Source organism: Azolla caroliniana, unplaced genomic scaffold, assembly GCF_043228905.1.
Source record: "Azolla caroliniana isolate FFs.n. ecotype wild unplaced genomic scaffold, voAzoCaro1.0.p SCAF_9, whole genome shotgun sequence".
Taxonomy (NCBI): domain Eukaryota; kingdom Viridiplantae; phylum Streptophyta; class Polypodiopsida; order Salviniales; family Salviniaceae; genus Azolla; species Azolla caroliniana.
The window spans coordinates 17,218,054-17,242,614 of record NW_028230444.1 but is presented as its reverse complement, the minus strand read 5'-3'; the positions used below and the strand labels follow the sequence as shown (position 1 = coordinate 17,242,614).

The 24,561-nt window shown below is 37.9% G+C and overlaps 2 protein-coding genes and 2 non-coding genes across 4 annotated transcripts; 2 read left to right on the top strand and 2 right to left on the bottom strand.

The window, feature by feature from the left end:
- The first annotated feature begins 507 nt into the window (after positions 1-507).
- On the top strand, positions 508-591 carry TRNAL-CAA (transfer RNA leucine (anticodon CAA)). The gene has a single exon. It is a non-coding gene; the product is annotated as a tRNA-Leu (tRNA).
- Positions 592-2,180: 1,589 nt separating this feature from the next.
- LOC147860293 (uncharacterized) lies at positions 2,181-4,488 on the bottom strand. Its single transcript, XM_087324795.1, has one exon. It carries the CDS (start codon positions 4,394-4,396, stop codon positions 2,516-2,518), a length of 1,881 nt encoding a protein of 626 aa, XP_087180921.1. The 5' UTR covers positions 4,397-4,488; the 3' UTR covers positions 2,181-2,515.
- A 7,733-nt stretch (positions 4,489-12,221) lies between these two features.
- Positions 12,222-21,368, bottom strand: LOC147860291 (putative NOT transcription complex subunit VIP2). The gene is made up of 14 exons (XM_087324328.1): positions 21,221-21,368; positions 20,752-20,923; positions 20,026-20,140; positions 19,727-19,887; positions 18,875-19,268; positions 15,300-15,509; positions 15,124-15,222; positions 14,960-15,045; positions 13,592-13,753; positions 13,041-13,484; positions 12,912-12,964; positions 12,780-12,821; positions 12,522-12,666; positions 12,222-12,425 (listed from the first exon to the last, which is right to left on the bottom strand). Exons 2-14 carry the CDS (start codon positions 20,788-20,790, stop codon positions 12,366-12,368), a joined length of 2,010 nt encoding a protein of 669 aa, XP_087180454.1. The 5' UTR covers positions 20,791-20,923; positions 21,221-21,368; the 3' UTR covers positions 12,222-12,365.
- LOC147860292 (small nucleolar RNA snoR35) lies at positions 20,026-20,103 on the top strand. Its single transcript, XR_015530301.1, has one exon. It is a non-coding gene; the product is annotated as a small nucleolar RNA snoR35 (small nucleolar RNA).
- Positions 21,369-24,561: the final 3,193 nt, after the last annotated feature.

The window sequence follows — 24,561 nt, the reverse complement described above, 5'->3', positions numbered from 1 at the left end:
GAGCCCCATTAATATGTAGCATCTACCTCTTTGCAATTAGATTGTGCACATTCTTACAAAGGAACTCGACTTTTCATTAAGGGCTGAGTAGCATTTGATTTAGGAGAATAACTCGTTACAATTAAGTGGAATCATTGGAATAATGTCTCATAAGGTAATGGAATCATAAAGGTGATACGAAGTGCTAACAAATCATTCAATCTCATGCTCACAAGTACTCATATGGGCCAAAAGTGTTAGGTAATCGGAATATCATAAACTCATACACCAAGAAATTGTTTCTCAATTCTGTCTCGATCATGTTTTCATAATACGTCTAAATTATCCACAATTAGCATACCCATACCCTCTTTGTTAGTCCATATATGTGTCTCATACCAAGGGGAAAACATTTTCTCTTCTCTCACAATATCTCGCATATAGTGATTGAAAGCAATGTTTCCGGTGACAAATCTTTCAAAGGTTTCTCTTGTTAATAAATTTGGGTCCACCATTTCTCTCACGAAAGTCAGGATGGCCGAGCGGTCTAAGGCGCCAGACTCAAGTTCTGGTTCTCGTGAGAGAGCGTGGGTTCAAATCCCACTTCTGACATCTCTAGCTTGTTTAAAATCACCACATTTTTTCATCTTCCTTTTTCCAAAGGATAATAATTTCTTCTTCTCCTTCACTTACTAAGTTGTAATTCGTGACCCTCTTGGTCTTCAAAGCCCATGAGGGAGCAAATGTGTAGGGCTCAGTGTGTGTTATTCCCTTAGATTGCACTATTGTCTATGATGACAAGAATGGTCGCGGAAATCTCCCCTTGGCAAAGATCATTCTCATGCCATGTCTCAAATGGACACACTTATGCTAATTGTAGCACATTGGCCATGATTGAGGTATAGTGTATTGAGGATTCCAACACGTCTTCTAGATAGCAAGGTGACGAGAGAAAGTGATGTCTTGGTTATTATGAAGCAAATTGCCCATGGTCATACAAGCATAGTTTTCGTCTAGTCTAGGCAAATGGCTTTGCACACTAGCTCACATTCTACTACCCCCTCCCCTTTGATCACGCCAATCAAGAACCTAAATGGGCATCCCATCAATATTTCAAAGGTGTAGATATCTCTTCCTTGCCTTCAAGGCCTAGCCCTACCAAATGATGTTGTAGGATATCACATCCCCAATTATAGTTATCTCAGATTTTAGGACATGAAAGCTGACTCAATGTGTTATACAAGCTCCATTTCATGGTTCCATGACACATTGACATTCTTTTGCTTATCAATTTGCTCAACTAATCCCAACAATTAATTGTAGCATCCAAGATGCTTGCCCCCCCTAATTGGTCATTTCTTATTGATGGCACATATACTATTATGGTGCCTCGTTTCTTCCAACACTCCTCAATTGTAGGATATCTATGTTTTAAACACATTAGATCAAAAAGATTATATTGGTTATTGATCTTCCTTTTTACAAATATATAGATTGCTTGAAGGTGATCTTCCTCTATGTAGTATGTACTGATACATGCCAAGTAAATTTGTTGCAAAACTCTAGAACAAAGCATTTGAGGTGTGATCAAGGAATGCATCCTGAATCTGTACGTTTTACATGTTAATCCAATTCTTTGCAAAAATAAGTAATCATCACCAATAATGTCAAAACAAACTAGAAAACAGATTGCACAAATGTGGTTAAGGTAAAGATGGTAGAGATGGTTGGCAATGGACATATTATATCAACAGAGATGGGAAGCGACTCAGCGCTTCCATGAGTTGCGAGCTTATTAATGACATTAAGGAAGATGTCTCAAAATTAGAGACATTTATTCTCTCTTATAATACAGTGGAAAAGTTTGCAGATGTATTTAGATCTAAATGCAGAACTTCATATGCATTCTAGAGTACTAAGCTGATGATTTGATTTGAGTGCCATATTTCAATCAAAAACTATTTCACAAAACACCACAACTGTGAGCCACGTCAATGGCACTGAATGAAATCATCAAGCTTAATATGCTTGAAAACTAAATAATTTTGCAAAACACCATAACGCTATCACGCAAAGAATATTCTTGAGAACTACAGAATTTTGCATAATACAACAGAATAAACTAATCTAACAAGGCGCATTTTCACACACAAATCGTACAAAAAAGATTTATCCAAAAACATCCCAACAATGGGTGCAACTTTGGAGGTATATGAGCCTGTACAATCATCAGGCAGCACAAGTGAAGGCTGAAATAAGTATTTTACAAATGTTACCACTAACCTTTCATCCTCAGACCAATAATTTTCATGAATATATACTGAAATTGATGACGGATGTCATGTGGTTTTTTTTTCATATTCTATATCATTTCAAGACAATAACGAAAAAATAGCGCGTGATAATAGAAATTCAAAATCTGAGAAATGAGAGGCTCTTCTGAAAGCATCCAGTTTATGAACCTCAGCAATCAATGTGTATGGCAATGATTAATCAAATTAGCACATAAACAAAGATGGATGCAAAGTAGCTTTGTTTAACCACCACTTTTCAAGTTTATTCCAGGAAATCGAGATGACAAAACTTTATCACTAGGCAAAAAAATGTATGACAAGGAATATTCCCTTGTCACCTGTTTCTCCATTTTCCATCGAGAGAGAGCTTGATAACGCGGCTTTATTCGTTTATCCAAGCTAAGCATCAAGAAGACGGGGCAACTCAAGATCTCATTTGGCATCCGATTCATTTCCTCCACGAGAAACTTAAACTTGCTGTTGGTATCCGTCCTTTTCCTCGAAAGAACAATGGGAAGACGAATCAATAAAGTCTCAACCTCTTGTTCAGAAAGCCCTACCATCGAAAGGTTCTTCAAGCCTTCCTGTAATGTTTCACATGTGACAGATCCACACCGAAGAATCACCTTAGACAGTTCTTCAGTTCCAACCTGAAACCCTAGACCTTGGAGATAGTCAGCTGTCTTCTTAAGCTTATCGGTTGTCATGGAGAGGATCCTAGAATTATTTAACACAGCTTTCTTCACATCATTTGGGAAGAGTCCCAAACTCTTAAGGAACTCCAACCTCGGCTGAAGGTGTGTTTCTGCATCCAGCCTAAAAGCTAGTGGTGATTTCTTAATGATTTTCTGCAATTGCTCATCATCGAGAGAGAGGCTTCTCAAGAACTCAATCTGTGTTTGGATAACTTTCATCGGACGATAGAGTGAGTACGGATATTTGAGAATTAGTCTACACATATCTTTTCTCGCAATACCTAAGGTTTCGAGATAAACGATTTTCGGTTCAAGGTGGAGGATAGGGTCTCGTTGATACATGAAAGGGGCCGATCTGATCAACACAGGGATTCTATCAATCTCCATATCCATGGTTTGAAGGAAGGAGACAAGAGAGACAAGTTGTTTGAAGTTTGGTTTAGTTCGTTTGGAGATGGGAATGGCCTCAAGAATGTCAGACACAACAAGGGGAGGGAGACCTTGTTTCTTGAGTTGATCTGCTGTGTCCTCCAATTTTTCTTGCTGTCCAACATATTCTCCATCATCACTGCTACAAAGTCCTTTCTCAAGAGATTCTTCAGTGTTATTACCACGAAGCCCTTTCTCGACGATATCCCTATTACCCGTAATACAAATCTTTTCTCTGTTAAGAAAGTCTCCATTATTATTTTCCTTCTCAAGGGATTCTGCATTGCTGTTAGAAAGTTCTCTCACCCTATATCTAAGGGAGTCTGCATTATTAGGAGAAACTTCTTTCTTCTCCCGCAAGAAGCTTGTCTTTTGGCCCAAAGAATCTACATCATTTGCAGGATTATCCTTCTTCAAAACAGTATTCATACCATGGCCAAAAGCTTCTATCTTCTTTCCAGATATTTTTTGCTTCTGTGAGAAACTTGTCTTGCGGCTATGGCTTACAGTAGTACTGCATTCATCAGGAAAGGAAGATGTACTGATTCTCTCAGATTCTGCAGGAAAGATTTCATTTTTTGTGATGTTTCTCCTCCGTTCGCTACCAGAGCCACGTTTGGGCAGAGATAGACTTCCATCCGAAGAACCCAGAGCACGTGGATGATGCTGATGCATACAACTTTCCTTCTTCAAACTATTCTCCGATTGGCTTGTAATGCTACACCTCTGCGTATGGGCGGAACTTCCAGTCGAGGAAGCAACAAAGCCGTGCGAAGAGAGGCGGAGCACATTAGTTCTGCTGGAAAGCTCCCCGGAAGAATTCGCCGTGAACTGAGGGGAGCATATGACGAGATTCGGGGAAGACAGGGAGCGAGAGAGGCAGAGGAAACGGCAAGCGACGGAGAGAGAAGGGTTAGAGTCTGACCTGCGGGAGGCAAGGAGATGGATGTTGCTGGCGATGGAGATCCTCCGGCAGCACAGGAATCCACAGAGAACCATGGGGCCGGCTCCTGCCGTCGCGGTCGTGGCGGGATCTGTGTTCTTCTGTGCGTCTCTGATGGATCGATCGATCGCGATCTCGATCTGGATCTCGATCGATCGATCGATCGCATTAGGTCTTTCACTGCGCAGTCTGAGGCGTTTCTCTGTGTGTGTCTGTGTGTGTGTGTGTGAAATGGATGTTCTTCTTCTTCTTCTTCTTCTTCTTCTTCTTCTTCTTCTTCTTCTGTTTCTGTTTCTTCTAATTTTAATTCTTACTTCTTCTTCTTCTTGTGATTGTTTAATTTATCTAAATTGTTTGCTATCTGTAATCAAATCAATCCCCACATATTCAATCGATCCTTTACACACCGCTTTGTTTCTCGATTCAATATCGGTTTAATTGTTATCTTTCGTGTTCATCTATCAGTTTACGTTACTTTCTTCCTTACGCATCGATCGCGATTATTGTTCGTTACTTTTGATCGTTTCATCATGAGGAAACAAAAGATAATGGTGTAACCATGAGCCTTGTGTTGTTCGCCGTACCCACTATTTGTGCTCTTAAGATGGTCTCAGACCATGCGCCAAACTCGTATACCAACCGACTATCACCAGAAATGTGTTGTACACTATCAGTCGGGGGGTAGAGCAGTGATAAAATCCATGGAGACAGATGCCCAAGGTTGGCTCAAGATTGGGAGTGGTTGAGCAAGCCGTATTGCCAATGGTGAGCCACCTTGGCACAAGCACAGACATCTTGACAAGTCTTGATGAATTCTTTGATAAACTTCCAATGTTGCAAGCACCAATACTCTCGAGAGGCCAACTTCAAGTCAAGTCGAGGATTGGTAGATAGTACAAGTTCTTTCGAAAGTGAAGTTGGAGTATCTCCTGTTGGGATTACGGTCCCTTCGGATGGGATGGTCGGATGTCGGAGATGAATACCGACGAGTCCGGTTTCGGTTTCGGAACCGGATGATGAAGACCCCGGCTTCGGAGCCGGATGACGAATGTACCCGGAGAGAGATCCGGATGCAGGGACATATCCGTGAATATGTCTGCTAAGGGCCCCTGAGGCCATAGTTGTAAATAGCCCCAAAGTCATATATGTATAAATATGACTTAGGGCAAACTGTTGTGAGTTGTTGCTTATCATTTTCTTGTTTTTCCACTCTAGAGGAGTTAAGAGAGAGCAGCCGTGAGAGAGAGAGAGAGAGATAGAGCGCGAGAGAGGAAGAGGTAGATGCCTCTCTGTATTTCCGCCGTCTGTGGCGAGGATAGCGAGCTCAAGGTCGTCGCCTTGTAGCTCGCCATTGTATACTTCTCTGTATAGTGTTGGTTTGGAGTCTTGTACTCCCGTGGTTTTTCCCGTACAGGGTTTTCCACGTTAATCCCTGTGTGTTCGCGTTTTGTTTCTCTTTGTGGTTCCTATTTTCTGCTGCATTGATTCGCGCTTACTCGGTTGTGGCCGAGAGAAGAAGGAGAATCGAAGGGTCGATTTCTCAACATCTCCTACTCCCTCATTTGTGTGCTTTAACTCTCGACAGGAACACTCAACCTTTGGGTGTTTGCATCTTGCACACACACTTGACTTAGGGGCCTTCCTTTGTGTGTCTGGTCCTTGAAGTATCCCATGTATGTATGTACGGTTGCACACGCGCCAATATTTGATACAAGACTCAAACACTCCGTTTTTGTGTGCTCCACTTAAGTTCCTCTACCCAAATTCATGCAATCATCGAATTTCCTCTACTCCTAAAACTGTGAATGTTGACTAGTTTGTTCGGGTTCAGGTTTGACTGGACTCTTGTCGTTTCGCAAGATTTCTTTACCTCGTAACTTTTTCTCAAGAACTCTGATTGTTGACCTCAAATTTGCATCATGATTCCTAGGAAATCCCCTATATGCTTGCAGGCAAGAATGCCTATTGATCATATCCAACCTTATCTCATTACCAATATGAGTAGTAATGCTCGTAGAGCCTTCACACTACTTCGCACTCGATCTCACAAGTTAGGTATTGAAGTTGCATCATGGTATCAAAATGTAACGAATTTAAAGGCATGTAAAGTATGCAATGAAGGCATGGTAGAGGATGAATGTCACTTGCTCTTCACATGCTCGGCATATAGTGCAATCCGTTCAAGATATGATGACATATTAACAGGGAGTGATAACTTAAGTGTCGTACTTAAGACACCACCTAGAAGGTTGAGCTCATATGTGTATGCCTTATTCACGCATAGAGACTTTGTGCTTCAATGTATGAATACCCCTTTTTAGGAAGGAGACACATATCAAGAACACATTTATACTCTAGTCTCAAGGTCAAATTTGGCCTCTTCATGGATGATAAAAATCCTAATCCTAATTCTAATTCTAACATGGAGACAAACACCACCTTCAATTCTACACGAATCACCCGCCAACCCAAATCTTGATCCGGAAAATTTGTGAAGATACTCGCTTAACCGCAACACAATAATATCTTAGAACATCCATAATTAAATAGAAAAAACTTACAATAATTCACAAAAAGTCTAGGAAGCATGTAGCTAGATATATTTAAGGTCAAAATCCTTGGCCTCGTTACATGGGGTGGCTAGAATAGGATATGGATGAATAAGATGACGACAGAGATCAAGAAAAATAATAGTGTCAGAAGGAGATCCATGAGTTTCAGTATAGATGAGCCTACGATAGACGGACACGCTACCACTTGTCGTCGTAGATTTTCTACATGCTCTCTTGATTCACTATCTCATGGTAGTTCCACTTGTTAACAAAGCATTGACGTATCTCTTAAAACAATGATCCCCAAAAATGAGTTGTCAATCTCTTTTTATAAGTTTTAAGAGGGCCCTCAAAATTGTAACTTTTTGTAGCTTGACCTCGACACTCGATTGTCACAAAAAATAAATTTCGCTCTCCGATTCTATGGCACACCTTGAACATATTAGTGGGTGCATACTAGTGTGAAATTGTCTAATGTGCAACAACGACCTTTGGAAAAATGAAGGGGTGGGCAATTGAAGCCAAAGCACCAAGAGAGAATCATAATGAACACCCATAGGGCATGGTTTTCATTATGTCAACTAGATGGAGATATGTTAAAGCATCAAGACCCTAAAGATGATTTAGACCAATCACACACATCACCTCCTAACGTGGACCACTACATACTTCCCTCTTCACCCCAAAACCCATCCTTTGCGTTATATTGTAAAAATCAAACTCAACCTAATTCTAGTGTGTGAACACACCTTTCTTGAGAATGTATGAACACTCAAAGGTCGCCACTACTTTCTAATATTAATTATGTGTCACAGAATCATATTCTATGACACATAACTATTGAGTTTCCACATGAACTTCTATAGTTACTAGAGAGTGAGTGAGCGGTTTACTGAGATGGTGATCTTATATAAAGCACCCTCCTCCTACTTTGTAACAATCGGTTAATCTTCCATGTAATGTTATTATCTTTGTACTTGTTATTCTCTACTCCTTGTCAATATACATCTTGAGTATTTTGTTTTCCTATCTATCTTGTGTCTCTCCTCTCTCCTCTTTCACACACACATAACATAATTCTCTAATCTATTCCCCTACATAGAATCAAACTCAATTCTTTACATATATCACTCACTCAATTGCTTGACTACACCACTAGTGAGTCTAACATCGTTGACCCTACCTATCCATTATTCAGATATTACTCATTTGACGATGTCCTGTATTTCCTTCTACCTAATGTGCCCATAAAACTCTAACCTTCACATTCATTGCTCCAGCCCTCACATCTGTGTGCCCAAATCCCTCTCAAGTATACCATCGACATTTGTGGCTTCCCCTCCCACACTTATATGCTTGACTCATCAGCACACATGTAATAAACTTTGTCACTTAAACCAAAGGGCTCACAACTAATAGAAGCTAACCCTCTCATGTAATTACCTCATTGCACATATTCTCTTATATCAACAATTGCCATTATCCATTATCAGCGAAGATCCAAAACAAATAAATGATTCAACATTGTCACGAGTGTTTACAAAAACATTGTTGATTGTTTCAAACTCCAATGGCCACTACTTAAAGACTCTAGCAAGACCAAGAGATGTGAGTGGCCACAAATCCATCTCCAATATGGATACAAGGCACCAATTCCCTAGACATTCAACTTCCATGAAAACCGCTTCCCACTTACAAAATTGATCAAATATTTCCCTAACATTGGAGTGGAACCAAATGTTGACCTATTCTTGTGATAGCCACGTTTGGTTTGAAAAAATTATCTGAAAGAATGATCCACATCTCATCCATGTATAGAACCGCCCATACCCACTCATACTCCAATTATTGTGGTGCCAGGCATTCTTCAATGACTCAACATTTTGACAAAACTTGGCGCCTTCTCCCTTCTAGATGTTATGAACCCAACTCACATATTTGTTGATCCCATGATAGTGGAAATGGACCGACTTTATTAATACCCAAGAATGAATTAAATTGTTCATTGTTATCCCCACTCCCATATGAAACTCTTACAAAGGAATATTCCTAGCATTAAGATGCTTTAAAAGAACCTTATAGAGTAGGACTTATGTAAAATGAAGACGGATCAAAATATGCCAAAATAGCAAAAATGTAAAATAAGTTTGAATGTGAATGTATAAACTTTTATACATCTTCTTTTTGTTTCTTCTTGTTTTTAATGTTCCTAAATCTTTTAGTGTCTTATTCTCTATCATTAGCCTATCCTAATCTCCTTGAGCTTATCTAATCTTTGTAACATCAAGAGCTTGGGCCAATGTGTGCATATTAATGGTTGAGGAATGCAAAGACTTGGTTGGTAATATTCTTTTTATGATTTCGCAATGTTCCCTTTTGAGTTCTTGATTTACAGATGATTAAGCACGTAAGTATATTGGTATATAAATACCATATGAAAATTTTCCATTTAAAGTTAAGGTTAAGAGTCATTAATGTTGCTCTCCACTGAAAATTAGGGTAGTATGTTAATATGCCCAAAGGTGGATTTACAGTCGTTCTTTAACCACTTCACCCCCAAAAGAGTGCATGTCTATCTACCCCAAAAAATGATCTAACATGAAGAAACACATTACTTAGTTACAAGACCATGTGACACACCCTATTGTACTAATGATAACACCATGGTTATTGCTTGCAACCAACCTTAAGAGGGACATGGATACTTAACATGTGTATGTAAGGATTGTACACAATGACCTTGAAAAGCAAGTGTTTATAGAGCAACGGATTGGGTTTGCCTATCATGAAAGGAGGTGATGGTTTGTCAACTGAACATGAGCTTATATAATTTGAAGCAAGCTTCCCAGTAGTGGTACCAAAAGTTTGACTCAAAAGATTAGGTGTTTGGACGATATGCTAATCTTATGAACTCCAATGACATGTTGATTGTGGGAAAGTCAGAGGGAATTCAAGGTCTAAAGTGACAGTTTAGCTTGTATTTTGACTTGAAGAATCACGAAAGAGAAAAGCCCTAGGCATATAAATCACTCAAGACACAAAGTTTAGCTTGTACATATCACTCTTTGAAGAAGTGTGCCACCAAAGTACTTAAGAAGTTTCACATAAATGGAGCCAATGCCAATCAACCTAAGAGTGCGCAAGGAATCTGAAGGTGAAAGTTAATTGATATGAAACTGTGTATATTGTTTTGCTATTGGTATGTGAATGTGTATGCCACAATTAGCTTGAGGCCCAACATATTGTACATAGTTAAATTAGTAAGCAAGTTCATGTCAAATCTTGGACAGAAGCATTTGGAAGTGATAGAAATGCATCATATGGTTTCATGGAGATCAAGGTGAAGTTTATATTGGAAGGAGAGTACATTAGAGGAAGTGATGTGTTCTATGAAGTACCATGAAGTGATGTGTTCTCACATAAAGACCAATATGGGAGCAAACCAAGCAAAATCCTACTCTCTACAAAGATACTCAAAATGTGAATCTAACTTTGGCTCCTACACCATAACTACAAGTTAACTACTATCTACACAACACTCAAGAGATGCAAAGAGAATTCACGGGATTCGATGAGATCTTGAGATGATGACTTCACTATTTACAATAGTAAATATATAGTACTCACCTACAAAACTCTATGACTTAAAGAAGACTAGCAACTTTCAAGCTCTTAAGTCCCGTATAGATTGATTTATTGATAGATAGATACACTTAGCCACAAGGGGCTCTTGCTAGGCCGGTTCAATCTCCCATCAAAGGCGATCACATGACTAGGGGTTAGGAAACCCATCTATATCAATACATGTATGCATCAGCATCTCACTCTACATATGTAGGCACCTTCGATGCTCATCTAGTGTCGAAATCAACATTCAACATAGGAACCTTTCATCTCCCACTTAATGGGCATGCATCATTATCCTTGGAGTCCTCTCCAATGGTAGCCTACAATCCATTGTCAAAAAATCAACATCAACATGTGAGCTATTGATCGATGATGCACAACCATCAAAGATCAACAATAGTTGATCCTTTACCCTTAATTTGACACTCTCAACACCATAACCTAATGCTTCTCATATACAAATAGCATATAAAGTGATGGTCCACCTCAATGCTCTTCTATCGTTGTGTCAAATCTCTTCACAAAAACATCCAAATTTTGGGTCCAAACAAGAGACAAGAATTGAGCAAAAATAAAGACGTTCCAACAAGCGAGATCCATTTGAATGGAACAAGATAACCCTACAGAAGCAGAAAGGACTGGACAACTTTCTTCCCAACATAAAGGGCAACATTAAATTGGGAAATGATGTGCAACATATCATTCTATCAGCAAGACAATTTTGAAGAAAGCTGCAACAAAGCAACATAGGTGGTTTTAATGATTCAATGATTCAATGGATGAATTGCCATAAAGAAGGCATAGTGCCACGCAAAGACCATACCAAAAGTTTCAATTCTACAACATAACTTTGATGGCATTGATCAATGATTCAACAGAAGAATCCCTCTCTGTTCCTCATAAGTACTAGATGCTGCAAACAGCTCCAATAAAAGTACACGGCCCCAAATTACCATGATGGTCATCAACACACAAGATATCATAGTATTCTGAGGACAAATAATTCAATGAAAAGTGGGTTTACAAAGTTAAAATCAATAGTTTCACAACATGACTAGCATATGTGAATGAACATCAAATGAAATATCTAGTGCAGGGTTTAGGGTTTGCATGGAGAACATATTCATGGCCTTCCATTCAACAACCATTGTCATGGGTTTGTTTTCAATAAGAAGCTCTGTGGCTAACTGACCTTGGATGGAAGGCTACATAACTGATGTACATCAGGCCAGCAACAACATTCACATGTTCATAGATACTTGATTGAAAAACCATAAACATAACATAGCCCATCTTATTAGTAGTTTAACCCTTCATTAAAAAGCAGTGGTTTGTGAAATTGGTCCCTCATTAAACCAAAATCACAATATTGCTTTTTTTGCATCTCAATATCTGCACTTTCAAGTGTTATATTGCTCAAAATGCTTATTATCGAGTTCATATACTTGAGAAACATGCACGACAATCAATGTTATACCATAGTACCACAGATACTCGTCGAGAAGATTTAGACAGGTCGTTTGAAAGTTCTACCTTTTTCTCTCAAGGCATGACCTCATGTAAATTACCTACACAATCACCAATATAAATTGTGCAAACAAGAAAAATAGCAGATTAGACCAAACAAAAAGATGGTGTTGGTAAGGAGCCTCTGCAGGATCATATCCTGTAAATAGAAATCAACACTTCACAATGAACAAAATTGCAGAAAATTTGAACTTTTCTCTTTTTAACATCTAGTTATAATTTCTTCTACATGTTACAAAGTGGTTGGTGGTTGCAACCAATTCTATTAACCGCAGGAATGGGAAAAAAGGGGATATCTGGTGAAGGAAACATCTTCTTGCTAATGTTGTGTAAGTTGTGGTCTCTTTTCTATCATTTCGTATTGAAGTACAAAGTGGTCCTGCAATAAACATTTTAAGATGGAGATAAATATAATGCAGTTATTCACACATAAAGCCCAGAAACCATCTTCTTCAAAATATATGTTAATTTATACCTTCCGTCCTATATCCCAGGTGTTGACATCAAAATAAAAGTATGATCCTCGCTCATATGTTGCTGTGGTCACAAGAGGTTCAACATTTGGTACACGAATAAACCAAACACGTAGATCTTTATGATAGAACCAAGTCCTATTATACCTGAAATTTAATAGCACTATTAGATTCAAAGAAAACTTGAGAAACCCATCTTCATAACCTAATGTTTCCCATAAATGAATTCTAAGATGTTGATGAAGATGTTGGACACTCACAGCTCATTGGCAGCATATAATTGTGCTTCATCATTTGGCATACTGCAAAGTATAGTTCAAGTAACAGTCATACAAAGGTTATAAATGAATGCTGCAAGATTGAATTCCTCAATGAATCTATCGAAAACAAACCTGTAGAATATATAAAAGAGTGTAGCCTGCTGAAACTTCGTAAAATATTCAGGCTGTGTAGAGATGCAAACCTTTAAAATATCATCACAAAAAAAAGGAAACCAAATCTCAGGAAGTTCTTAAACCAACCTGAAGTGGAGGAGCCTCATGGACATAGCATTGAGGCAAGGTAAACTCTGGTTCACCTTTTGCAGGACCCTCGGCCCACGGTGATGCAAACGTCCTGTAGAGATTATCTCTAGAATTAAGATTCAAACCTAAAGTCGTGAGGTCGGTACCAAGTGCCAAAGTTGTGAGATCAGGATTGGTCATCCTTATAACACCCAGCAAACCAAGTAAACTATAGCGATCAATTCCCATGGTTCGCAGTCCTTGTTCTCTAGAAGACTGGACTCCAGCAACTAATTGCTGTTGGTGCGCACCAAGCCTATACTGAGATTGGTTATGTTGTTGGTGATACTGCTGAACCAGTTGCTCATATGACCCTATCCCAGATACTAGGTTCGCACTTGACCTCAAGCTAGATATGGGTAGCTGTGCACTACTTGCACCAGGAGGACCTACTGTTTGAGCCTGCACAAAATGTTTATTAAAACTACAAAATTTGCACTGAATTATAGTCATTTGATCTCTAAGCAAGAATCAACTTTTTTGAAATGAGAAATTGGAATATGTAAGACCTGAAATACATCAGCCGCTGAGTGCATTTGCAACAAATCAGAAGAGTTTGCCCCGCTGAAAGACCCAGGTGCAGCACTTGTAGACATAATAGGTGATCCCTGATGTTGTTGCCTGTGTTGTCCATAAGACCCACCTAGAGTAAAGCCTGCTGACCTTCCCATCTGAATTGTATTGAGGCAAATCAGTTTCCGAGATACTTCAAAATATTCATCGATGCCTAAAAACAATGCCTTTCAGTATTTCTATCATTTCCTATGTTTAAATGGAGATGTGTGTGGATACTTTTCAAGGACGGAGAAATATAGCTATAAAGATTAGAATTTATATGGTAGTATAGAATATATGCACACAGAAAGAACAAAATATTAAACTTTTAAGAGGCAAGAATGGCCTATGGGACTGAAAGAGACATTCCATCTGAAAAGAACTGTCTCATCTTGGAAAGCAAAACTAAATAAATAAATAAATTCAGATACAAATACATTAGTAAAACTTCAAACAATCCACAGGTTATCCCTTGAGATTTTGTCTCTGGGTATATTCAATGAAGATATGCACATCTAAAAATGAAATATTCGCCTCCCTGTGAGTTTGAAAGAGACATTCCACTTGAAATTGACTAGATATATAAATTTAGGAATACATACACAAGTAGAACTTCCTTAGATACCCTTGTTATCCCTCGAGCATTTGGCTAAGGATATAAACACACATTCAGTGTTCAGTTGATTTATGTAAGCAATACAGCATAGACATGGGACCATATTAGAAACTGGATGTAGATAGTCAAAATTAAAACCTGACAGAAAGAAGACAAGGAACAGAATGTTGTTCTCTCATTATGCTAATGTCTGTATGAAATACCATTGCTACTTCCAAGGTTTAGAAAACTGGACATGCCATACCGGAGTTTCATAAACATATCCTGGTAGCTGTGGCCATATATGTCCTCTTTTTCCAATTTTATCAAAAACCCTGATCAAGTGAGAATTCTAAGAATGGAATGGAACATCCATGAGAACTCAATACTATTTTGCATTCAATTTACTTTGCAATAACCACTGGTAACCACATATACGTTTTCAGCTTGCCTTTAAAACACTGTATACACTATCCTTCAAGGGTGTAAAACTGGAAAAGCTAGTTTTCATTACTCAATCAATTCAGACAGTAACCAATGGAATAGATATAATGCAGTCAAAATTTAAAGATAAAAAGAAGTATGTCAACTAAGTATCGATCACATAATTCCATAACTTCAAAAGTAATCCTAGCAAAAGAGTGAAACAACTACATACACAATGTGCCAGCAGAAGACCTTCGAACAATTAAACAATTCGTACATTTAAGTACAAATCAACCCTTACCGCATATTGCGACTGCATCAATGCAAGGGCACTTTCATGTTGTGGGTCTTTCTGATGTAGGTCTGTTGTAAAATCATTACTGCCACCTATAATTGCAAATACGTTGCATGAAGTCCATCATGATTCCTATATATAATAAAAGCATCTTCAAGTCTTGCCTATACCTTTGAAACCTGGCAAAGCTGGAAAGTCCTCATTCTGGATGCTGAACTCCTGACTTTGCTGGACTATAGGATTGACACCAACTTGCTTTCTTAGGGATGCTACAGAGCCAATGTTATCTGTGATGAAAGAGTCACAGTACAAACAATAAACAACACAGAAAAAGGCATGCACCCACCTATACTTCCCTGTGACCCAGCAGAACTTGGACGAGTTGATAGTTGGGGGAAATCATTTAAGTCAAAAGGGACCCCATCATTTGAATTACCATCGTTTGCCAATCCCATAGATGTTAATTGACCATTTCCAGCAACCGTTTGCACTTGCGAAACATTTCCAAGCGAATTAGAAAAACTGCTACCCAGAAGTGAGACCATCTGTGGTGAGGCTGATCAGAAGACATGTGCGTTGTGAGCACAAACAAAATTAAATGGAAACTTTCCAAAATATGAGTTTCAGAATCATAAAAGCATTAGACAACTTAAACAATCATATAAAACAAGAATATTAATAGTTCTACAACAAAAAGAAGAAAATAATTGATACTCAAGTTTCAGAACATCAAAATCTTTAAACACTGACATGATATTTCCCCTTCTCTTATCTGCCCACTACTGCCTTTCATTCCTCAATCAAGCAGATGCTGATGAACAAATTTTTAATTGGTATAGTAGCAGACGCAATAGCATAGATGAAGGGAATTGCATTTCCTTCCATAGATAATAGGAAACTAAAACTGTAACTGTCATGATTTCCTACTACCATTTCCTACTTCAAAAAAATGAGCCACGATTTCATATTACCATTTCCTACTTTAAAAAATGAGCAACGAAGGGTTTCAACTTTACAAACTTCTGCAGCTTATTGTGCACACTTGTAGCTTTTGGGTCTCCAGCATTGAGCTTCTAACTTCGTATTTGGACATACATAATTAATCATGTTAGCATAAAGTTTTCTACATGCTTCTAATTCATGCCTAGCCACTGGTATACCACACTATGTGCATGTAAAGTCAAGAGGAATTTATTGAGTTAAGTATAATGTTTTTTTATATTTTCTGATGTAGATCTTGAAGCACTCTTGCAAAGATCTAGCTTCTTTTATATGCAGGAATACTGCATACTTCTCACTTTGCAGACAGTCAAAAAACCTGCAATAACTTCTAGGGGCATGTTTAGCATCACAGTTCAGGAAATAAATGCATCAGTTCATTCTCAGGCACTGCTGTATAAGACTTTGTTTTCTCAAAATTCAAATTCAATATTGTATGGCTTCACAAAACTTCCAAAATGTTGAATTTGTGGTCTGCTAAAAGTTCATCTATTGAACTGGTAATTAGCATGCCCTTTTTGTATAATGTATAGGCAACAACAAATCTAGGATCTTACTTTGCATCCTGGTAAGCCTTCTTTCTAGTTTTGAGGTGATTTAATAATTCCAGTACCAAATAATGGCATTAATAGATCATGACTTTGTTTATGACCAGTACATGTTCTCATCCTAATCCCCTTCATGTCATTACCTACTAACCAGTGGAAGAGATTTTTGAATTACCAATGCTCATCTCTAGTTCGAAACATCAACATAGGTAACAAGAGTTCATGAAAAAATAAGTGATCATTTGTTTTATAATTGCCATGAAAAGCAATCAAGCATCAACATTGAACAAATGTCCAGCTTATATACAGTGCAGATACGTATAGAGACTAGAAATCACATATGCAACAAATGCTGTCGGCTTCTGAATATGAAAAGGGTAATGAACTTTTCTAGCAGGAGATAAATTGTTTACTATGCCTATAAGAACTAGTATATAAACACAACTTATAGTTTAAACAGAGTTAAACTTAGAGCTCCCTCTCTCTAAAATTTATCTATCTCGAACAATAGTCTGGACTCTATAAACAATCTATGGACAGTTGAGCCCAAAAGTGAAGCCAGGTTTGCAAGACAATATTTGGAGCATGGACACTGAACACATACTGGAAGGCATTCAGGAAGAGATGCATTGAGAGAAACTGCTTCACAGAGCAAGAAAACGTCCCTGGTTTAACGAGGAAATATGCATTAAAAGACTTTCATTTAACAGATGTACTGAGCAAGAACTAAGAACAATTTCCCATCACAACTGTTTTTACACCCATACATTCAGCTTTAGGATTGTGTAATTGAAGATAGGATCAATATTTCAAGGTCCAATGAATATCACTAAAAGTGTACATCTTTGTTTTCTCTTTCTATTCGGTTATATAAAGCTAAATCACTGCCTCATTCAAACATCAAACCACATTATATGTTTGTGCACTAGAGTCCAGCATTTGGCTGAATATTTTTTTATTAGAACTTAATAGTTGGTTGTAAAAGAGATTCATCAATGTCAAATTACATCATTTCCCTAAATGCAGAGGGATAGTTCTTTTCTCATCTTTTCCACCTTTCATGCTACAAGATATTCAATTGACTGTCATAAGCTTAGTCAATGTCTTGGCGAGTTTTCTACCTTCTTCTCATAATTATGATCATAAAATTTCTTTGTCGATAAGGAAACCCTTTCCCACAATATTTAGACCATTGTAGTTGTCTGGAGAACCTGTTTTTCCTTTCTCTTTGAATCTTAAATGGTCAAAACCTAGTTGGCACTAATAACTGTTTACTTCTCCCAGAAAGGAAACTCTATGTGATCGGGAAACTAAACCAGCAATTGTATATGAACTCAGCACATGGGACAAGTCTATGGCCCAGTTTGCATATAGTCTACGCAGATTTTGAGTTTCAAAATGGAAGTGTTTAGAGATACCACACGAGTTTTTATTGATGTTTCCTCAGTTACATTGGAATTGAGTTCTAGTATTCTCTCTCATGAGCTGCAAGCTGTATGAGGCTGTCTGTATCTAAAGGTTAGGGTTTTGAACAAGATACAGGTTTTCAGACTACGTCCTACAAGTCAATTCTTAGAGATTTCAGATTTTTCAAACTATGAATATTTTTAGTGTTGTGTTAAGAATGAAAGTTGTGTCAGTTCAAATTTTCAAACAATTAAAGGGAGGTTTTAGGAACATGTCCATGTGGCAACCATTATTAAACCGAAAATATTGGCTTCAAATTTAAATACATACGTACGTCCATGTATAAAAATGTGTGTGAACATGCAGATACATATATGCATCTGTAATGTAGCACATATACATATGTTGTGTGTAGATATACACATGCACACAACAAATATATATGAACCTTTCATTCTCATCAGATCTTTATGCTCCTTAAACTGAACAGGTTGAGGATAATAGCTGATTCGAACATTAACAAAACTTATGGATAAGCATGTTCATTAGTTTGACTAAAACTGAGCACTTCATTAGTAAAACTGGGACAAAGTCGAGATTTCTCAGCATTTCAAATCTAGAATGCATAATAAATAAATATATATATATATATGAACATTTCACTCTAGTAAGTTCTTTCTGCTCCTTGATTAGACAAGTTGAGGACAAGTTCTGATTCAAACACTGACAAACTTTATGGATAAACATGTTTGCTGATTTGGCTAAAAGCAAGCACTTTATTAGCAAAACTGGCACAAACTCAGGATTATCAGCGTTTCCAGTCCAGGATTAAAGAATAATTACTTACGATTAGTAAATTGCATTCTATTTGTATTATCAGTGAAAAAACTTTGAGATTATGGGTAGAACTTATCATCTGAACAATACTTAAGGATAAGGTTCCCGTTTGAGTTGAAATTATGTTTACCTTGTTGAAGTACATTACTGAGAGGTCTTCCAGGTCCTTGCATACCAACACCTCCAGACACATTACTTGAACCTAGATTCACCCGTGAACCACTGAAAGTGGGTAGATTGAGTCCACTTCCAGGATTAATGGTGCGACCCATGCTAGCACCGCCACTCACAGAACCAGTGACCATATTGCTGACCGAGCTTGTTATACGAGGACCAGCACCTCCCATCATTGATGGAGAAACCCCTAAACCAGGAAGTGTTCCTCTATTGTTCACACCTCCCGAACCTTGAGAGGGCCCCGAAACAGAACTGACAGATCCATTCATACTCGTACTATATGCACTGCTTCCCCCAACACTCCCGCCACTCCTACTTGTCATACCATGCAGTCCGCTATGGGATATCTGAAATATTCAAGGTATTGCTTTTATAAGGAAGGGAAATAGAACTTCCACATAAAAAACAAGACAACAAATCCAAAAAGCCCCTAACATTTTCTTTATTTCCCCAAATGCCCCCAAATTTTCATAGTTTCCCCAAATGCCCTTGGTCAAACTGTGAAAGAGTGATCATATGCACTAGTTGAGCAATTATATAGTCAATTTCTCCCCTTTTTCTCAACTATAGTATTATTTGATGATTATACAGTCAGTTTATTGCCTTCTTTGGGAGTTGGCAAAGGGCATTTGGGGAAATAACAAACATACAAGGGCATTTAGTGAAAATAAAAATAATAATCAGGGGTATTTCAGACTTTTTCCATCAGTAATATTCCATCACCTACATCAACAGGAGTCCTAATAGAGAACGCAGAATAAGAATAACAAAAAATAATAGTGAAAATAGCAAAGAATAAACATGCCTGAGCCAAAGAAGATGATAAGTTGTTGCTAGTGAATCTTCCTGGTGATTGGTGAGCAGAACCACCTGGTGCAGATCCTAGACCAGAATTTCTCGAAGAGATTGAAGGAATCGTCGGCATATTGTAATTCCCATGCACGTTCTGCAACCCCTGAATGCTGCCTGAATCATAGCCAATCCAAAACAATCAATCCTGCATGCATCAAAGAACTGAAACCCTTTCAACGTTTGACATTCGACACTACCTTGCATTATTCACAAGAGGATTCTTCCCTATGCACGCTCTCTATTTTTCTTTACCTGTCTGATGGAAAATAGGATTTGAGCCAGATTGTCCTGAGAACGATGATGTGAATGGTCTTGTTGTGCTATTAGAATCAAGCAAGTTCGAGTTTCCTGTGCTGTTAAGCATTGACTGCAGTGAACAACACCTCAATCAGCCATAGCTACTTCACAACTAATTTATATACATTATCTAGATATTATAAATCACTGGTAAAATGTGTAAACATAGTATATTAAATCCAGCTATGATTTTACATGAGGAAAAAAAAGAATAGTTATAAACAGACAAAATGTGCTTATAAGTGCAGTTTACACTGAAAATAAGCTAATTCACATCCAATAAAACGAAAATTACTATGTTAAATAGTAATGGATGAATCAGCTCAGTAAACAGCATCCAAAAAGTAGCCAAAAAAGGATCATTTGAGAACTAACAATGGCTGAATAAGCTTAGCTCTAGTTCAAATATGTCTGAATTTTCATCAAATAGAACGATAATTTGTATGTATGTATGCTAGACAAAATGGATGTATTAGTTCAGGCCAGCGAACAACATAATTTACAACAGACCGGACAACAATAGCATCCATATTCACTTATATGTTTGTGTGTATGTATATGTATGCATATGCCAGCCAACAATGGATAGATAAGTTTAGTTTACATTTTCCAACAAAGTAATGACCACATCAAAGATGTACATTGAAAAGGAAGCAGAAAAGAGATGAGGAAAAATGGAACCTCTTTGGAATTTGCATCCTGGCGAAATGGAAAATACATTATAACCTTGTTGTCATAGATAGCGCAATCTCTTCTTTCTACTGTGAGACCTTGTCTCCCACCATCATCAGGCAGAGAGAGAGAGAGAGAGAGGCAACGTAAGAAAGCTAAAAGCAGAGTCGGTGTCTGTACTCTGTAAAGAATCAGATTAAAGAGAAGAAAGAGAATGTTATATGCAAGCGCAGCATGTGAAGGATTCGATGCAGAGATGAACTTAAAATAAAGCTCAATGTGCTTCTTATTTTAAAAAAACAGAAAGAAAAACGTTAAAATGTGGAAGCTTTGTTTTCCGTGGTGGATTGTCAGAGCAGGATGGATCGATGGTGAAGATGCAGATTGCGGTGTTGTATTTATTTTTCTGAGCAGCGAACGGAAGGAAACAACTGGGAAGAAGACGAAGATGTAGGAGAAGAGAGAGGGAGCAGCGAACCTGAGGAGAGAAGGTGACCCCGGCGAGAAAGACGTGGCGAGTGGCACGCACAGTTAGGGTTTGCGGGAGCAGGAGCAGAAGGCAGAAGCAGCAGCAGAAAAAGAAGAAGAAAACGAAGACGAAGAAATCGCGACGCTTTTGGAAGAAGAAGAAGAAGAAGAAGAAGAAGTGGACGGAGAAATAATACATACAAGCACGAAAATGAAAAAATAATAAATGGCTTCATATACATACATACATACATATACTTTTCTAGAGGAAAGCCCAAAAAGAATGAAAAAGCAAAAAATAAGAAAAGAGAGGGATAAAGTGAGTCATTTTAGTGTGTAAAAAAGACTCTGAACACAACACCGTCTTTTTTAATATTTGCCACAACGTGCCCCTCTCTACTTACTTTTACGATATTTCCAGACGCTACCCCTCTCATCAGTCTCGGGGGGAGTAGAGAGTTTCGCACTTCCAGTTACAATGCGGCACAATTATATGAATGAATGAATGTGTGTGTGTGAAAAACACTATAATTTTTACCACGATTGAGTGGTGTCTCACCGCTAGTGGGACATGTTGAAATCCCCAACAGGCAATATGATGAACACTTTCCACCGAAGAAAGAACTCCAGCTTGCTCCAATAAACAGAGTTGCCACATCAGTACTCTCTACCAGTTTCACATATGTGCTAACAAGCATTTCGCATATACCGATTACGGCGCAATCTCCAATGCCTCTGAAATAGGATAAACAGTCTTTGTCTCTGATTACGAATTGACGTATGCGAATTGTTCAAAGACCCACTATCTTGGCATCAAATAAACTGAATTGCCACAGCAATACTGTCTACCACTTTTGTAGATGTGTTAATAAGCATTCTGCATATACCCATTTATGACGTAATCTCCAATATCTCGTAAATAGGAAAAAACAGACTCCGTCTCGGATTACATTGCGACAAAATATGGCTATCTATCTCACACATCATGACTCAATTATTGGCATATTTGACAAACATCACGATTAGCTAACTATCTATGCAATTATTTGACTTTCAATAGGCAATGTCCTAGGTTCAAATCCTTAATTTTTGCACAACTTTCTCGCACCATTTGTCAAGTTCTCCTAAACTATATGTCATATATTGAAGTAATGAACTTGAAGACCAAACTCCAAACACAAGGCCATGGATTCAAAACCCATGATCTTTTAACTCAAAGAGATTTAAGTAATTTAAAGTATCTTCATTATTCTCTTCAATCACACGCTCTCTCTATATATTCTGTAGATAGAGAGAAGGAAGACATAAATGTTTGGTATTCAAAATTATCGAGCTTGCATATAACTTTGCAAAACTTGTTTACCAAATATATGGTTGGCCAACGAGTAAGCTCCTAATTGTATGAAATTTATTATTAAACACATAAAATATACATATAAAACGTATTTAGAGTATATTTCAACCAAACCATCTTAGATGGAAAAAATATTTTTGGCTTAATGCACCTAACAATATCGATTGTCAACCATTTGATAGATGCCACTTCTATTAAGCTTAATCATTTATCCAACTAAATTCTAGTTTTATTGAGTATTGTGCAGGCAACCTACATTTCAAGCATATTGCTTGTTCTACATATAAGCGTCTAGGATGGTACCCTACTAATGAAAATTGTTATCTGAGCCACCCTCTTGTTCATCAAAGGAGGGTGATCTTAGTTGGTACCAACATTTTCTTAGGATTTTTAGGAGTGGGTTCTCACATTTTCTATTATGATCTTTTTTACTCTTGATGACATTTGCATTCCCCATGCAGTATCAAAATCCATACACATATTCTCTCATTGTCTCTTATTGCACTCTTGGTTGTGATGTTTATCGATATAAAAAAAACCTCTAAATTCATGTCTTGCAACTCATTTGCACACATATGATGGAGAAATGATTTGATTCTTGTCCCATGGATCATATTTGACCTCTGAGGACATAAGGCGAGCTAATCTTAAAGGCAAATCCCCAAACAAAATTCTCCAAATGAAGACTTTTACTACAAGTGGCAACTTAGAATGATAACTACGTTTCAAGATCAACCACCATCCATAATTAGAGTTTGTATTTCCATTTTTTCTTTATTCTTAAACGATAGCCCTTGAACATACTCAATGAAGCAATGATGCAAGAGATTAATAAGCAATTGTAAAAATGACATTTGACCCCATAAATGTCGATCAACCCACAGTTGGTATTCGGTTTGTAGTGGTAAATGACCTTGCATCAATGTTATTTTTTGTTGTTGCCATATAAACCCATACTTTGGCGGTATAAGTAATAATTGTCGTGCTTCAATAAGCTCCAAATTTATTTGAGATCAAGCCTTAATTACATCTCCCACCTCTTTGAACCCCAATCTAAACAAACAATTAAATTGAGAGCACAATCTCTCCTTTCCAAACCAACACAATAGCCGAAAAGCCATGAGTGACTCTTTTTGCAAAGAATTACAATCCTCTGTATTGGATCACGGTTTCCATACATATCATAGGAGTGTGTCATGCCACAAGACAACCGAATATTGAACACATGAAGAGTGATGAATCTTAATTAGAATATGATCCCTAGTATAGGAACACACCTTAGTATACTCAAGTGTGTGAACACCCCACTTCCTAATATAGTAACTAGTGTGTCATAGAACCTTAAAGTTTTATGACACATATTTAGTGTAGTTAAGTCTCCACTTCTCTTTAATAAGTGTGGTGATTGTACAGAGAGAAGGCGACTACATAAGCACATTTATCTCCCTCATTGTAATTGTTGGTGCATTCTTGTCTTGTTAATACAGTTTTTCTCGTTTCTTGCATATAATGTGTTCGCTCTCTCTCTCTCTCTGTATCGTAATTAGCTTACCTTAGTGGTAAGTTGTTATACACTACTAGCACTACATCTTGGGTTCACAACCCAATTTTCTCGCCTCTCTATTACATACTCTATAGATATCTCTTATTTCACTATATGCCATCGTGGAATGTAGGGGTTGAACCCATGACCCCCTGGTCTCTGTTAGGAAACCTTACCAACTGAGCTACATCCATATGGGCAACTCTCTCTCTCTCTCTCTCTCTCTCTCTCACACACACACACACACACACACACACACACACACACACACACCTCTTCCGCTGCACAGAATCCCTCATGATTCTTTACATGGTATCAGAGCAATTGATAGCCTGATCCAAGCCCATCCATGTGTGTTGTGTCTAAGCCTATGTTCACAAAGAACAGGACGATCACTGTAGCAGCAACCACCACAGCTCGTATCAAGAGAAGAAGAAGAAGAAAACTCCTCCAA

Bases quoted from the DNA above. Each gene is read 5' to 3' on its own strand.
- LOC147860293 (XM_087324795.1), bottom strand. From the start codon at position 4,396: ATGGTTCTCTGTGGATTCCTGTGCTGCCGGAGGATCTCCATCGCCAGC.
- LOC147860291 (XM_087324328.1), bottom strand. From the start codon at position 20,790: ATGTATTTTCCATTTCGCCAGGATGCAAATTCCAAAGAG. The intron at 15,510-18,874 runs GTAAACATAATT...TCTTCTGATCAG, and splicing joins CAGTAATGTACTTCAACAAG to CCTCACCACAGATGGTCTCA. The intron at 13,754-14,959 runs GTAAGGGTTGAT...AATACAATTCAG, and splicing joins TGATGCAGTCGCAATATGCG to ATGGGAAGGTCAGCAGGCTT.